General features: G+C 42.3%; 2 protein-coding genes across 2 annotated transcripts in view; one reads left to right on the top strand and one right to left on the bottom strand.

Moving 5' to 3' along the window:
- TTBK2 (tau tubulin kinase 2) overlaps positions 1-6,955 on the top strand; it is a 64,731-nt gene extending 57,776 nt beyond the window's left edge. Inside the window, exons 15-16 of the mRNA XM_088520464.1 lie at positions 4,128-5,395; positions 6,322-6,955. Coding sequence (XP_088376590.1) covers positions 4,128-5,395; positions 6,322-6,790 — 1,737 coding nt within the window. The 3' untranslated portion in view covers positions 6,791-6,955. The remainder of the gene's footprint in view (positions 1-4,127; positions 5,396-6,321) is intronic.
- Positions 6,956-15,491: 8,536 nt separating this feature from the next.
- LOC148595500 (uncharacterized) lies at positions 15,492-17,491 on the bottom strand. The gene is made up of 2 exons (XM_088520423.1): positions 16,958-17,491; positions 15,492-16,481 (listed from the first exon to the last, which is right to left on the bottom strand). The coding sequence occupies exons 1-2, from the start codon at positions 17,421-17,423 to the stop codon at positions 15,814-15,816; spliced, it is 1,134 nt and encodes a 377-aa protein (XP_088376549.1). The 5' UTR covers positions 17,424-17,491; the 3' UTR covers positions 15,492-15,813.
- Between the last annotated feature and the right edge of the window lie 61 nt (positions 17,492-17,552).

Below are 17,552 nucleotides of genomic sequence, written 5' to 3' on the forward strand. Positions count from 1 at the left end.
TATATCTGATCTTAGTATTGCCAGGCTAAGAACCAAAACAGAATCAGAATAATAGTGCCCCTGTAAGTACTTTTATGGAGCTTAAATGCTCTCTATTAGCAACATATGCTATAAATTTGTTGAGTGTTTGATTGGGATCGGCTGTGTTTAGCCACTTCATGGAGCTATACCTTTTTTATCATCAGCACTGTTCTCAGTGGCAAAACTGTGTAGCATGACAGCAGCCAAGAGTATTAGTTATTTTGTTTTTAAAAGAGGAGCTGGATTGTAATCATACCTTTGCATCTCCAAACTTTGCAACTATAAACCCTTGTGCAAAAAGGAGCGAAATATTGAAAGAAAAGAGAAAGGGCCCCAGCACTGCTCTCTCTGGATGTGGCTGCTGGAAAGGGTGTCTATGGAGCATGCTTGTGAGCAAGCGGAAAGCAGCTGCTTCTTCATGTGAATCTTAACTGTTACTGCTGCTGCTAACCCCGCGTGGGCATGATGCTTCCAACAAGATCCTGACAACAGCACAGTGATGACCTAGAATTAAACGTTGCCTCATAGTTTCATGCGAGAATAGTGATAGTTTACCCATGCGAGAATAACACTAGTGCAATAACATTTTATTTACTCTCATACAAACTTCAATTCAAATTTCTTTGCAGAAGTATATAATTGTGTAAGGAGAGAGAAATTAAACACATGTAGACTCTTAGGCTAAAGAGAGATGAAGAGCAGAAGCAGAGAGAAGAGAAAAGATGCATGAGATTTATTTGCATAAATACAAAAACTTTACTGAAAAGGAAGGAAGGTCTGCAGAGTAAATGGATATGGTTAAGGTGTCTTGAATGGCAAGTAATGTGCTTATGGTTTGTTAATGTGAGAAGTTAGAAAATAATGACAGGATTAGCTGAAAGGCCTGAAGGGGCCTGAGGTGCTGTCGGCTCTTGCCAGTCCTGTAGGAGGAGCGGACAACATGAGCAGAGGGAAAACCTGTTGCTGAGGGCTTGGATGTTTGCCTGCTGATATTGTATAATCACCCATGGTCACACCTTGACATCTCTGAGGCTTACCAGCTTTGCAGACCAAAAGCCCATATTTCACTTCTCTGCAATTTGCTGTGTCCATTCACAGAGGATTTTATCCAAGCATGTTGCTTGCTATTGCAGCATGTCAAAGGTCTAAAGGGAGGAGAGTTTGTCAGATATCATGTGGGATGTCCAGTAGATTTCTGTTGTTTTGTTCTTTTTCCTGATTAACATCCTGGTCAGTGTATTGTAAAGTTTCTCAAAGAAAATGCAGTCTAATTTCTTGTGTCAGTCAAGTGCTAATTTCAGAACTCAGGAAGGAATTAGGAAATTATTTTAGGGAGGCCTAAGGATTTGGGAGCATGATGGCAATAATTTCATTTAAATATTTCAGAAAGAAACATTTAATTCATTGTTCCATATATTGTCTCAACCTTTTCTAGTAATATACTGTATCACATAGTTTCTTTCGAAGTGCGGGGATTATGGCAGTTGGGTAGTAACTTTACTAGCTGATTTTCACAGTAAGCTGATAGTCAGCAATTTAAATTCTACTCCCCAAATGCTACTTAAATGAGTTGCCAACATCACATTGCAGTCTTTGCTTCTCAGCTTCAGTGTTGAACAAAATTAGCCATAGAAGTCTCACAGGGCTAGTAAGGATTCATCTTCCTGGAAATTAGCTTTTTTTTTTTTTTTTTTTTGAAAAATTCTGCTTCCTCTTTGTTTTCTGTGGCTGAGCTCATATGCCTGGATTCTCATTAAAAAGCTTCTGCAGTAAGAAAGACTGCAATTACTCAGAAAGGGAAGTAGTATTTCTTTCGGATGAAGGAAGCAGACTGAGAATCAGAGATGAAGAGGAGTGTTTTGCTTAGACTTTCCTTGAACAATATAACTTCAGCTTCTCAGCTTCAGTTTCTCAATGTGTCATTTTAATTCAGCAAGCAAGAGGGTACCCATGAAGGGGCTGTGCTGGTCCAAAATTGGATACGAATTATTGGGGAGACAAAAATAACTTTATTGCTGGAGGTCTCAATGGCCGTCCCTGCTCCCCAGCTCCAGTAAGTCTTTACTTAGGGCAGATGCTACAGACAACTTGATTCTACTTGGGAAAACCATTGCACTCTCCCCTTTTTCTTTATCCAATGAAAAAGCCATTTTCAACAGCCTAACAACTCATCTCATATATGAAACCACAAAAAAACACACCTTTCCTACAAATTCAATGGTCCTCTGAAAACTTGCAATGCAAAGCATGCAAGTGCATGACTTCTGGATTCCATGTTTCTTAGGTTAAAGTGCAAAACTCCACCAGGTATATTAGACTATGTTTTACAATATAGGAATAATTTTGTTACCATAAGTGATTGTCCTGTTTATTCAAGTTCAATGCCAAAGTCTGCTTTGTTTCATATTTTGTTCTAGTGAACCATTTATAGTATCAGCTGAATGTTTGTGTTACGTGGAGGTAAATGAGAAACTATATTGATGGAAATTTGGTTATAGAGGACTTTGAAAATGTACAAAACCATCAATAGTTTAATACAGCTATTTCAGATTTCCCATGACAGTATATGCCCTTCACTATCACTTACCATTTCTGCTTCTGCATATGTGAAGTTTGAGTGTACAGTATAAATGGTGACAGGTGATAGGGGAGCTTGCTTTCTACCATCTAGTGGTACCAATAGGCTATAGCTCTTGGTAGCCCACTCAGCCCATTAAGCTCCGCAGCACTTCTAGGTAATTTCTGCAACGAGTTCAATGAAATCTGTCTTGTCACACAGCAGAACCCTGGCAACATTGGAACTGGACCATCATTAATCTTCTTGTTTACCACCAAGGACGTTTCTGTGTCCAAACCCAAACTCCAGTCTTTTCCATTTTCTGCTGTGTGTTACAAATGCAGATCCACAAGACTCAAGAACACAAGAGCAAAAAAGTTGCTGAACTCTTATGTCCGCATAAAGGAAAATGTAAGGATGGCCACTGCATTTATTCCTGTTTATTCATTTTATCAAGTAACTCAATCCAATATTTATAAGCCATTTGAGCATAGAGGCCCGTGTATGTTCTCTCATACTCCAACATCATGACTTCAGTGTTTCTGTGCAGTTCCCAACTCCCATGGGAAAGCTGAGAAGTATCCCTGCCTGGTTTTGTCCATTGCCGATGGAAAGTTGGTTAATGCCCCTCAGGCTGGGTAGTGGCCCGAACGCAGGTTTCCCACGTCCTGGACGTGTGCGCTAACGTCTAAGCTATGTACCAGCAGCAGCATCCAGCATAACCAACTCTTTTTTTTTTTTTTTTTTTTTTTTTTTTTTTAAGTGACCCTGAATTAATTCCATATATGTGTTACAGGACTGCATTAAGCTTGCCTATTGGATTGCAATCCTCAGAGGTTTTAAATATGTGAATAATTAGTGATCCTCTTAGTGAGGTGAAGGAGAATTCCTGACCTGCTTGGTTTAAACAAGATGTAAGCATCTAAAGGGAAGGAAATAGCTAAAATGTGGGCCCTCAGGAAAACTTTCTGAACAAATTGGAGGTATTTTTGCATTACAGGTACTGTTATATTCAATTAGGTAGATAAGATTTTTATGAATTGTTTTGTTAACAAAGTAAGTTCTGCCTAAATTGAAATTTAAGTCCCTTTCAGAATCTGGACCTCAATGCTTTCATTTTGGTCTGTAAAACACAGTCCCTTGTCTTCTGTACTTGTCTAAAAGTATTGTTATATATTTGTTAAAGTTTTCTTATTTATGTAAATGTTATCCGTTTTTTTCTAAAAATATTAAAAATAATAAAGAAGTAAAAAGCTTACCTCTTAGGCTGTATCTCTTTTTCAGAAGATTCATTGGTAATGCAACTTTTCCACTATGGTTATGTTTGTTTTCACCTGTTACACATTTCTGTCTTGAGACAACTGAGTATTTTATTTTATTATTATCTAAATGTAATTTGCGAAGCTAAGTCCTCTTTGAGCGTCTTGAATCATAGAAATCATTATATAATGTATCTTGAAAACATGGAATCAATGCAATTTAAAGGAAGTTATATAGATAACCTAAAATTCCTGCATTTCTCACCTTCTTCTCAAATTTCCCCATGCAGGTAACAATACCCAGACCTTCGGTGGCATCCACGCAGTCTGCTTCAGAGAGCTTTCATTGCGGCCACCAGCTAGAGAAAAGAGACCGTGATGCTCAGTCTGTGGAACACACTGTGGAACTTTCCTCTCCAAAGGAAAATTTGCCAGGTTTGGTTGTGACAGAAGAGGTACTTCCTACTAGTGCTGGCAGACCAGATTCGGTATTTTGTATCGGCCAAGAGGTCCTTGAAGGGGACAGACATGGTAAAGAATGTGTTAAACTCCTGGACTGTGGCCAAAAGGACATGCCTGAAGCACATAGCAGGAGACAGGAAGATAAAGAGCTTGAAAATCTTCCTGTAGAATCTGAGGAAGAAAAGCTTCCAGTGGTTTCTGAGGATGCCAATGAAATGCTAGACAAAGAACAAAATTCTTTACCAGGAAAGTCAAAATCTGTGGAAGAAGAGCCTCTAACCAACACTGAAGCTGCCGAAGAATCAAAGCCAAGGCCTCTCTGCTCAGTGCCAAATCCGGATGAGCTTCTGAAGTCCACAGTACCCAAAACACAAGAAGTTTCTCCTTCAAGACTTATCAACTTGCATACTAGCAGACAGACAAATAAAAAGGCACCAGTTCAGGAGAATGGTTTTCACAATAATAAGGAACAAGTACATATCCAAGACTTGAAAAGCCACCAGGTAGCCCTTACTACTTTTTTGCACCAGGAGGACAAAAAGGAGAAAAATGCTCCCAGAAATGGAGAATTATTCCACTGCATTTCAGAGACTGAGAATTCTCATCGATCTAAAAAGGACTTAGTTAAATCTCCTTTTGCGTTCAGGCAGAGCCGAATTCCAGTTTTAGCACAAGAGATAGACTCAACGTCAGATTCCTCTTCACCTGTTTCAGCAAAGGAAAAGCTTCTTCTAAAAAAGGCCCATCAGACAGACTTGGTCAGACTGCTTGTAGAGAAGAGACAGCTCAGATCTTTCCTTGGTGACCTCTCAAGTGCCTCCGACAAGTCACTGGAGGAAAAAGTGGCTGCTGCTCCAGTACCATTTTCTGAGGATGATGTCTTATCTTCGTTTTCTAGGTTAACGCTGGACTCGCATTTCAGCAAACAGACTGAAGATAGCTCCCTATCTCCAAGCAGCCCTCAGTCCAGGAAGAGCAAGATTCCAAGGCCAGTATCCTGGGCAACCACTGATCAAGTCACCAGTTCGAGTTCAGCTCAGTTCTTTCCTCGGCCCCCACCAGGAAAACCACCTACTAGGCCTGGGGTAGAAGCTAGGTAATACAGAGAAAATGATAGGTAGTCAGTTTGAAAATGTATTTGAGCTAGACTGCAATAAATATGTAGTAGCTAATCATGTAGATGTTCCATCCTTGGTAAACTTTTTTTTCTTTTCTTTTCTCCTTTTTTTTTTTTTTTTAATGCTGGGCTTGAATTCCCTGATAAATCTTACTTGTTTTGGGGATGAATGAGGAGAGGTTGTTACAGAAGAAAGTGCCTGCTTAACTATTAAGAAAGTTACTTTATTCAAACTTCTTAAAGTGGGGACACCATCACAAACCCATAGAAATCAATAGGATCTCTTATATCCAGCCCTTTTGAAAGTTAAACTATTTTTATTTTAGAATTTTTAAGTAGTTGGGTGTCAATATTTCAGCCATCAGAATTAAGGTAATAACATGTTCACATCATGGTTAAGTAAGAACAGCTATATACTGAAGACCAGAGTGAACTCTAGAAGCCCTCCTTTACCAGTTCTGTATAGACGATGAGGTTGTCTCTATATATATAGTTTCTTCAGTGCTTGGCTTATCAGGAAAAGGACAGCTTTGATATAATCAGTAGTGTGAAATGTTCTGAAGGAGGAAGTTGTGGTGGGTCTTGTAATTGTGCATACAGCATATGGATGGTGTACAGGGATGGTTGGATCCATCCAAAACAGAGGTGATAAGCACTGAGCTTCAGTGTGTTCATTCCAGTGTCATCTGGAAAGCTCAATTTTCTTGTAAATGCTTGACTGTTTTTGTGACTGAGTTTATACAAATGGTAATACTGTGGAGATGTGAACTACACAGGCCAAAATCTAAATCAAAGCACTTCTATCTATAGAAAAAAAATAAATCCAGATGTCTAACTTTGGGTTTCTGTGTAAACTTTTGCAAATAGTTGGGGGCAGAAATAATCTTTTTTCATTTCTTCTTAAGGTTACGCAGATACAGAGTCCTAGGGAGTAGCAGCTCGGACTCGGATCTTATCTCACGTCTGGCTCAAATACTGCAGAACGGATCTCAACGACCACGCAGTTCTACTCAGTGTAAGAGCCCAGGGTCTCCACATAGTCCCAAAACACCACCCAAAAGCCCTGTCATCCCCCGGCGCAGTCCCAGTGCCTCCCCTAGGAGCTCTTCCTTACCCCGTACTGCCAGTTCTTCTCCGTCCCGGCCTGGGAGACCCCACCATGATCAGAGGAGTTCCTCCCCACATCTTGGGAGGAGTAAGTCACCTCCTAGCCATTCAGGCTCCTCATCTTCTAGGAGATCCTGCCAACAAGAGCATTGCTGCAGCAAACCGAGCAAGAATGGTCTGAAAGGATCCGGCAGTTCCTTCCACCATTCCCCAAACACTAAAACTGCTGTGGGAAAGAGCAAATCAGCCAGTAAGCTTAGCAGATAGGAACTGGGCCTTGACAGTTGTAAAGTCTCCTAAATCCAATGCATGTTGTGTCTGTGTACTGTGTATTTAAAAAAAAATCAAAAAAGTTTAAAAAAAAAAAAAAAGTGTTGTATCTGAGCTTTCGAAAGAAAGTAAACGTCATAGACTATTCATGACAAAACCTACTGTGTAAAAGAGTGGCCAGGCAGCAAGCAGATCGGGGGGAGGCGAGGTAAAGACCAAGGATAGAATGGCTAGTTAGTTGAAGAGGTGCAATGTATTTAAAGTGAAAAATATTTCTGAGGTGAGTGTTTTAAAAGGATATGTATTTCTATGTTTTTAGTTTGTCTAGCTAGAAGATTTGGCCTAATTATTGTAAGGCCTGTCTCGAGGAGTATATAAGAAAACTTGAAAACTTTATTCCCAAAATGACACCATCACTGGGGAGATAAGTACTGTTCAGGCAAGTATTTGCAGTTTTAAATAAGCACATGACTTGGAAGATGATGGAATTTCTACCTTATAAGTCTCTTCCGTTTTGAGCTGCACACATCTCTGAGTCGCTCAGTGCTCATCTTATCCCATATCTGCCATGGCACAGAACTCCCTACATAGAGAAGTATCATATTCCTTCTCCCTCTGGAGACCGATAGCATTTTAAGAATGACTATTAACACTTGTCAAGATGTTTTTATAGCGATGCTCCATAGTACGTTTTTTTAGTGCTAATTAGGATCCAAGAATCTAGTTCTTAGCTAGATCTCTCATACTTCAAATTCTACAGATATCTAGTTGAATAAGGAAAAAAAATCTTGTTTGGGAAATGAGAGCTATATCTGCACTTCATGGGATGTTGCAGATTTGCAGTAAATTGCAATGTATGCAAGAACAGGAACGAGAATCAGGAAACAGAAACTTTTTTTTTTTTCCCCTTACTAAAATGCACAAAGATCCCTTGTTCCTGCTAGCTATGCTTATTCTGTTAGTTATGAACCACTTAAGCCATTGATCTTTTTAATGGTGTCACTATCTTGCTATTGAATCCAGGCTAAGAAGCTGTAAAAAGCAGAGACAATTACCAACATGCTTTTGCTTTTTATTCATTTATATACACCTGAAAGTTGAAACATGAACGTGTTCTCAGAGATAGGAAGGGTGTCTAAATTGTGAACTTGGTAGGCTGCAGGTAACAAAAAATATGCTCAAAGCCTTACAGAATCTAGGTAAGATTATTACTCATTAAAGTAGAATATATAGAAAGTAAATCCGAGATATTTTTTATCTCGGATTCTTGTCATTCTTTTACCCAAATGATTCCTCGATAGCCAAGCGTCACTGTCTGTCAGTACATGGTGTCCAGTTTTTCCTACTTTTTTTGGTAGTTGCTGCTTAAACTCTTGTGCTGTACAGAACCCCTGGAGGGAAGCCTTCAGCTGTAGCACCCTTGGCTGTTCAGAAGAGCACAGGGGTCAGAATAGCAGCACACAGGAAAGCAAGCCTGAGGAAGGTGCAGCAGCTCTCCCGAGTTGTACCTGTCCTGGAGAGGCTGCTTGTGTAGGTACCTGGGCAGTTCCTGATCTGCTTGCTGTAATCACATGCCTCTCCAGCCAGCATCTGTGCTTTTTTATTTAACCTCTGCCAAATGAGTACCTTTGAACTAAAAAGGGAATATTTTGTCTCTGACCTAACGCATTTTAATGCTGCATTAAAGCTGCCCTGGAGCTGCACTGAATTTCACTTGCTCTGTCAGACTATGTTGATTTTTTTCTTACTATGAATATGTATATTGTTCCCCATACATAATGTAGCACAGAGTGGAACCTTAATTTCATTCAGGTTTCGAGCACTACAGAGGAACGCAATAGGTAGAGTATATACCTGTTTTTTCTGAAGAAACTGTAACATTGGAAAGTCCTATTCCCTTGTATGATATTGTATAATAGGTGCTATACCAATAATTGCATGTCCTCATGGTAAATTATATAATATAAATATTTATAAATATATATATATACATATGCTTATATAAACTCACACTTTCTCATTTTTCATTTGTAACTTATGGACCATAAATGATACCATTCCCATTCTGTTAGTTCCTGAATACTCTTGGCACTGTATCTCCTATTTCCTGAATGTTTTCTGGAATGCACCAAGTCCAACAGTCTGCTGCAAGACTTGGTACAAGATGGAAGGACTGCTGATTTCTCAACAAGCCAGTGTTTTGTCTTGCAGCTTTCTTTGTTTAATATTTTATGTGTGTGTTTGCATATGAACAGGAATAGAGACTCAAAGGTATTTTTATTTTTGATTACAAATAGGATTTATGATTATTCATTTTTACTTCATCATGTGAGTTTTAATTGTTATGAATGCTCCTGATACAGGAGCAATGACAGTCAATGAAAACCTAATAGATGAATGTGACAACAACAAATTCCATCCTTCCCTTCCTGTTTTCCTTATGTTACCTTACAGTATACAGAAAAAGAGAATAGGATCTCTGTGTGTGACATTTCTGCCTTGGGTACTGCTGGAATTATTTGCTGATTCTGTTTCTTCCCCTCTCTCATTTCTGAAGAGCATTCGTTATGGTCCTACATTAACATGGTCAGCTTTAGTGGGTAGGAACTTTATGCATCCTCCCCTGAAATACTGAAATTGAGGTGTTTGTATTTTCTCCCAAGTGTAGCAAAATCCCAAAACGGGTCATTGCTGCTGTTGTAGGAATAACTTGAGAAAGCATATAATGTCTAAGCAATTTTTCATGATCTCACCAAAAATGCCGACTTGTGCATTGTTGCATATAACTACCTAAAATGTTTCAGTGTTGTAGAAACTCACTTGTACTTGAACTACTTGCCAATATAAACTATTAAGCTAGTATGAACTATTAAGCTAGAGAGAGAGAGAGAGAGAGAAATACGAATCATGATTGACCAACGTTTTTTTCAGTGCAATAAAAAGTAAAAGGACACTGTACCCCCAGTTACCTTTTGCTTTGGATTTGGTTGATGGATGTAGATTTAGAGTGGGGGAAATCATGAAGATGTGAATGGGGGAATCATTGTGAATAATTTTGTCTTGAACAACCCCTTTCTCTGAAGCTTTTCTTGTTGCTCATTACCATCCTTAAAGTTTACAAAATTACTTACTATAGGTTAATATAGCCATCAGTTAATGTAGTTAAATAATGGTACATGAGGATGCAAGCGTGTGGCCCTCGTGCCAAGTCTGCATGTGTGGTTTGTGGAGGACACCTGCAGCAAGATTCGAGAGGCAGGGAAAGAGCCTTCTCCAAGGTACAGAGCAGTTACCATGAAGGTGCAGAACGGTTGTGGCCCTTCTCCATCACCCGCAGTCACGTATGCCTGGGCTTTAGCCAGGGAGGCCAGGTTGGAATTCGGGAAGCTGCAGCCTTGTCCTCTCCAGGCCGCCTCTCCAGTTCTTTGGAGTGCAGTGCAGTGGAGCCATGCTACGTGGTGGGTGCTGCTGCTGCTTGTGCTTTGGAACTGGGATATTTCAATTACTTCTGGAGGTCTTTTTTTTTTTAAACCACATGAGGGAGTTTGGAAATAAAACCTTTTTGCTCCCCAATGGCCAATACTTTGGAGCATTTTTAAGGAACTTTGGGTATGAACCCTTTAAATAATATAGATGCTAAAAACATTTGATATTTTATACAACTTTTGTGCTGCAGTTGCATAATATCATGAATTTAGGTTACATTCTCAACACTCTAATATTAATAAACTTTGTTATTAACGCTAAATGCCAATTATCACCTAGGTAAAACCCTGTTAAAAGAATATAATTTGGTCATATATGAATGTGTTTGCACATATATGTGTATATGTGCACACTTTATATAGGTACTCTACTTTGTACTATACAGAAACATATTGACTTAGTCTGATATCCCCCTGAACTACCAGAATTTTGCTCTTCCCTAATTCTGATTCTGTCTCTCTTCTATATTGCAAATCCTGATCCTACAGTCCGACTTGGCGAAACACCTATAGCTCTTCTTACTGCTGTAGTATTTATGTAATGGTTGACTGTATTGCTCCTATTAACCCTTTTCTCTTACACAAGAATGTAGTCAGTGCCAGACCTACGCCACAGACTCTTTACTGTAAACGGATTTTTTTTTTATGATTAACTAGACATTTTTCCAGAACACTAAGCGGCACAAATTCTGGTTACAAGACTGAAGAACTTCCAGAAGGTGATTATTTCGATTTCTTGAAAAGGGGCTAATGGCAAACCACAGATAATGTGTCTCCATTTTTAAAATGAGACAGGAATTGAATCTTCCAAGTATAGGAGAAGGAAGGAGACTCAAGCTCTGCTTAGTTTCTTATCCTAGCTGTAGAAAATATCTTTTTTTTTTTTTTCCCCATGCAGGACCGATTCTGTGAGATGGTGAGTGCCACAAGGGCCCATCTTGTCAGTTCTGATGAGCAGGGGGTTTCTCGTTCTGCTGCAGGATTGAGATCTTAGAGAAAGACTATGTTCCATAGAGCACATTCTCTTTTTTTGCTTTTCTACTATAAAGTATGGCCAGAGAAGTGACAGCTATATAAATAAATGCCTTCCCAAAAGCGTCTGATCTTTTATTAATCTCTTATTCTACTTTTTCGCTTGCTTTCGGCTCAAGTGTACGTTGCCCACAGTTTTCAGTAGCCAGTAACTTTGGTAAAAGGGAGCAAGGTTCAGTGTTTTTGTAGAATCAGCCCAGAGGCAAGCAGCAGTGCTTGGGCTAACAGATGTTGATTTTCAGATGCTTTTTGATGACTATCCAAACCTACAAATTAAGGAGATCACCAGCAATGCCTTTAGTCAAGTACTGAATTTTCAAAGCTGTGAACCAATGTCTGTTAATATATAATCTCTGGGCAATACCACAAAGAATTAAATCAGTGTATTAACTCAAAACAGGATGACGTCGTTCCATAAGAAATCTGTGGCATGATTAAATTAAGTGGAAGGCTGTTCCCAGAGGCTGGTTGTTGCTGTTGAGGGGAGACAAATGTTGAATCATTCAAATTCTCTTGCTCAATAGTTGCACTTCCCTTCCCCCCTTTCCTTGGAGATCTTCTAAGCCATCATCTTTAAGTTTGCTCAGGCACCCAAGAACATGAAGAGTTAATGCCCTTGTAATGGTCATTTGTACATAAAGGTGTAATTATTTATTTTCCCATTTGTACCATAACAAGGCTTTGTACAATGTTTTAAGTTCTGTTTTCAAATTATTTTGTATTTATTTTTATAAATTGGTTCTAAATAAAATATTCATTCAGCATGCAAAACTCCAATTCTTGACTGTGTCTGTATGGTGATTTTACTATTTATAAAGCATTGGTCAAATTGTTTTTCCAATACAGATGTTCTTATTATTTTAATCCTGTACTTTAAATAGAGAGATTAAGCTTTGGTTGTGATTTTTTTTTCTTTTACAAGAAAGCAAAAAGTAAGTTTATTTTGGTACTAATGCAACAAGAGACAAATGTTTCATGTTGTAAGCTAGAATGAGGTTAGTCTTACTAATTTTGTGTGTTGCATATTAATAAGATTAGAAAAGCTCAACTCTCATCCCTGCCTCTGTTTCCATTTGCTCTTGCTCTTACCCCCACTTTCTGCGTTCAGCCAAGCAAGATCAGGATCTGCTGAAAGGCCAATTGCTACTTTGCTTGTTTGTTTGTTTTTCAGCCATAATTGTAATTTCGTATTTAGCCAGAGGCCTCCATGATCTGTTTCTTTGGAGGTGGCACTTATTACCCATTATTAGCTGTCTGGACACAGTTAGTCTAGGCTTGCACAGACTCTTGAAAAGAGCAGCCTTCCCATCTGTGCAATACACTTAAGATGCAGATAGCAGAGAAATGAGTAAACAGAGGTTATTGAATCTGAACAGTTTGTGTTTCTGGAAATGCAGTGCTAAACTGCCAGCTGCTCTGCTTTAGTTTCCTCCAGCATCCTTTCATCTCTTCTTCTAGTAAAATAGATAAAAGGATATTGTCATCACAACTTACATGTGATCTCTGTGCATGCTTGTCCTTAGCCTTTTATGCAATAGAAAATGTTGCCTGCTCTTTATCCTGCAGAACAAGATTTTCAGGAAAGTCCAGAAGTATTGGAGAAAATTCCCTCGATCTCCTCCTCAGTTTTATCATGGTTTTTATCACTGTTAGCTTTGTTATGCTGCGCATGTGAGGCAAATTTGAGGTCAGCTCTGCCCATGTTCCAGCCATGGGCAGTATTTCCATTAATCTTCATGACATTAATCTTGAGTTGAGAGCAGGCAGAAACGTAAGGATGTGCTTCTGGAGGACATGAGCTTCTAGTGCTCCCATCACCATTGCTTGGTCATTTACACACTTTATACCAGAGACAGGTAGCTCAGTGTCTTTCTCTGTATGAAATGTTATATAAATATGGATCTTATCAGAAGCAGAAGAGTGGTCTTAACCTGCCCCTGGTCCACAGAAGTGTTATGACTGACCAACCATGTAGAGGGGCCCAAGAAGGAAGAGAGGTGCCATGGCCGACCTGCTTGCTGCTCCTGCTCCAGCTGCTGCTCCGTTCAGCACGGCCTGGCCAACCCTGTTGTGAGCAGAAGCGGCGATCCAGCTGCCCACCCGCTCATGGGATCCTGCTGCTTCCCCGCACGCGGACAGCGCCTGCCTCGCGTTTCAGGCACAGGAAAGCTATGGAGTGCACACACGCTGCAATAAATTAAATTCACGGCTTAACAACTGAAGAAAGGGCTTCAAAGAATGCTGAATGTGTAAGAACTAGCTAGTGCCTGGCCAAGCTCAAACCACTGTCCTGGCGGCTCCGGCACGCGTGGTCCGTGCTTCCCTAATCTAGCCGGAACGTTCCGGCACAGTTCCCTGCTGCTTTGGTTATGAGGGCAAAATGTGAATGAGAGGTACCCAGACACCCAGCTATGCTGGGAGGGGAGAAATAAAAACGCTACCAGGAGTGTTAGTATGGAAAACTTTCCAACAAGGGCTCTCCAAAAAAAACCACAAGCAAATTATATATATATATATATTTCTGTTTTTAAAAACAAATTATGACCAAGGTAGTGGTATTTGTCACCCACACCTGCTCTGTAGAGAAAGCCTGGAACCAAGAGCCTCCTCCTGTCGCTCTGGGTATAGCCCGCGTGTTAATCCCAGTCAGCGGTGCAGTTTACACGTACGTGTCTTAGTCCTGCGAGTCCTTTGACAGTTTTACACTGTCCGTGGCACTGAAGGGATGCGCTTGCTCATGGCGTGACTTCTCCATGTGCACTTTTCATTAAATAGCAGTTGGCAGCTTTTGAGCCAGCTATGTGTATGTAGAGACACTTGGTATAGACCTGAGAAGAGATTTATTAATTCAAGGTAAATATTCTGACAGAGTAAAATTTGGCATAGGAAAATTCCTTGTGTTATTTCTTGGCGGGGGCAGTTACTGTTGCCTCCCAGGTTATTTTAAAGTAAATGGCCTAATTCCCCTAAGGTCAGAGTAAATAATCTTTTATTTCCATAAGGTTTGGTGCTCTGTCAAAGTTGACAGAGTGCTAAATGACATATGTGTTCATACTCTGCTGGGAAAAGGATGCTTGGGTACCCCTTCCCTTCCCTAATTTTGCTAATTTCTCTGGCACTGGAAAACTAGAAGCAACCAAATGTTACTCTTGACCAGATTTATAAATAAATTGAAATATTGGTGACATACAATACATATTGGTAACAGATCTCAGATAAAACTGAGATCTGTAGGCACACTGTACACATGAACATAGCACCTCTGCTAATTTTGATTTTTTTCAATGTAGTATGACACTATATATAAATCTTAAAAAAAAATCAAGAGTAACTTCAGTGACAATAGTTTCCTTCTATCTAAATTTAAAAAGGATTTTTTTTCTTGTTCATATTAGGCTAAAACAAACTAGCTCCTTTATGCTTGTTGCAGAGTGGACACTCCGATATTACTTTTGCTCAAACTCTTCCTTAATTCTTCCTCGGGTTCAGAGTTATGAGAATGAAGGTTTTTAGTAGCATTTCAGGTGATGGTGAAAGTGTCTCTTCAAAAGTTACGTGACAGCTTTTGTTCCGAGCGAGTTCAGCTCCTGCCTCCTGTAATGTCCTTAGCAGGGACTCTAACTTCAGTTTCACGCACAACAATATGGGAACTTTTCTGTTCTCTCTATATCAAACCACATGGTACTTGACTCCAGAAGGCTTGCAAGAGCTGGTGAAGGCACAGCCTGCTTATAGCCTGTGCCAGCAGAACTTGTTCCATATCAAAAACAGGCATCACTCACCACTTATTATTTTTGCTGTATTTCTCTATTTTAATTGTGTGACAAGAAATAGCCTGCCCTGCAATAAAGCAAAATACCTCTGAGGAGAAGGTGCATTTGATGAGCTGGAAATGAACAGTCAACAGGTGGAGTGATGCTGCATGAATTCAGAGGTACATTCATGACTCAACAGCTCAGTCTTATACCATTCCCAGAGTAAGCAGATATGCCAGCCCTGCCTGTGATGCCTTGCACAGCTCAGACTGGTTTTTTTTTTAAGCACTAAACACTGTCCCAAATTACAACAACTGAAAAAGCAAATTTTGGAGTTTTTTTTTAAATCAACTACTACTGCCATTTGTTTAATCAAAGAACTAAGCAACTTAAGACTCCACTCCTGCTAGCTAGTAACCATGTTACTTTTTCACCCCACTTTCATGCCTTTTATTTTTCAAAAGGTCACATTAAACAAAGGATGATACAGACAAGAGTCTTAGTCAAAATAAATCTGTTTTTTTTTTTTAGGACAGTAAGACAGCAAAGAGAAGAAAAACATTAGCCAACTGCAACAGAGTTAACAAACAGGAGACTGGTGATTAGTGTTGAATGCCACCTATAGTGAAATGTTTCCCACTTGAAAAAACGTGGGAGGCGAGTCCACTTTGCTCCTTCAGAGTCACAGGCTGGAGCAGAACATACAACAGCACCTAACACCACAGTCACTTTACATATATTCAAGTTTTTACACATCTGCAAAGCAGAAGTAGTAGCAGCCATTTGGATGTTCTTTCTTAATGGTTCTCAGGGCAGGCCTAGGAAACTCGGAAGGACCCGGCTCCTGCGACATGGAGCTGGAACTGCAGCTGCTGCTCCTGCTGCTGCCTCCGGCCGCCTGCGTTCTCGCCCTGTCCTCGGCGGGGGAGACCTGGGGAGAGCCCGGGCTCAGGTAGCCAGCCGTGGTCTGAGTCGAGGCCGTGGCGTACGTGGTCGGGCCAGCGTTGTTCCTCACGTAGACGTTTTTGATAGCAACAAGCGTGTGCGCCATGATGCTGAGGCTGTTGCTGAGGTCTTGCATGCCTTGCTGCAGCAGCCGGAGGTTGTGGTTGACACTGTCAAAGCCAGATTGGATCACCTGCATCTGGGTCTGCTGAATCTGCATGAGGTCCTCCTCGGTGATTTCATTTTGTTCTGCCTGGGCAGACCTGCACGTGCCTTTTGTTTTGGCTTTTACTTTCCCAGTGGAACCACCACCCATTGTCCCCAGAAAAGGCAGCTGCTCCTGGCTAGGTGGAACCACTGCCATGTCCTCAGAGCTTTCTTCTGGCTCTACCACTTTCACTACTATTTCTTCCTTTAAGCTCATCTTCTCCAGACTGGATTGATGAGATGGGCCAGGATCATCATTAAACCCTAGAGAAGCTGGGAGAAAAAGAAGGGCGAGTGAGAAATGTCATTCCCTCTGGTGGTCAGCAATACTTCTTCTTACCCACTAGGTATGAATACTAATTCTTGAACTCCTCAACTCAAGAGGACTCTACTGCAGGGCCCTTGTACAGCATTATCGTTGGAGAATACGACTACCCCTACAGATGGGGAAACGCAAGGATGCACTCACGGGTTAATCACACATTTGCTCGCTATAGGCTCCTCACTCGTCCCACCCGGGGAGCCAAGTTTTGAGCGCCAAAGCACGGAGCTGGCGTCGAGGCCGCCCGGCGCGGCCGGAGCGCAGCGGCGCCCAGGAGGCCCCGGCCCCGGCTCCCCTCGCGCCGCCCGCACGTGCGGGAGCGAGCGCGGCCGGGCCTGGCGCCTCCCCGCGAGCCCGGGGCGCGGAAACCGCCCGCGGGGTTTCGCTCGCTCCGGGGGCTCCCCGGGCCCGCACTCACCCATGTGGCCCAGGGCGGCGCCGGGCAGCTCCAGCGTGTCGATGCCGCCCGCGATGGGCACGGCGGCGGCGGGCGGCAGGGCGCCGTAGCCGCGCGGCGGCGGCGGGCGGCGGGGCTCGGGCGGCGGGGCGGCGGGCGGCAGCTCCGCGGGGGCCAGCAGGAGGCCGAGGGCGGCGGCGGGGCCGGGCGGGCCGCAGCCCTGCGAGAGGCGGCAGAGCTTGCTGCGGTCGCGGCGCTTGAGGTCGCGCCAGCGCTTCTTGAGGTCCTCCACGTCGCGGGGACAGGCGGCCACCGGGTTCACCTTGTGGCGGATGAGCTCCCACACGCGCCGCTTCTGGCCCGGCGAGGCGCGCCCCGGCCCCGCCGCGAACAGCAGCTGCTCGTGCTTCAGCACCTGCTCGATGAGCACCTCGGTCTCCGCCTCGTTGAAGTTGGCCTTGCGCCGCTTCGGCGACTCCTCGGCCATCCTCCTCCTCCTCCGCCGCCACCGCCGCCCGCCGCCGCGGGGGGGCGCCGCGAGCGCGGCCCGCGGGCCGCCGCTAGGCCGGGCCCCGCGGGCCGCCGCGCGGGCGGGTCCCGCGCATGAGAGGAGCGG

This window comes from Tinamus guttatus, unplaced genomic scaffold (genome assembly GCF_059628265.1).
Source record: "Tinamus guttatus ecotype Peru unplaced genomic scaffold, ASM5962826v1 Tinamus_guttatus_pri_ptg000089l, whole genome shotgun sequence".
Classification (NCBI taxonomy): domain Eukaryota; kingdom Metazoa; phylum Chordata; class Aves; order Tinamiformes; family Tinamidae; genus Tinamus; species Tinamus guttatus.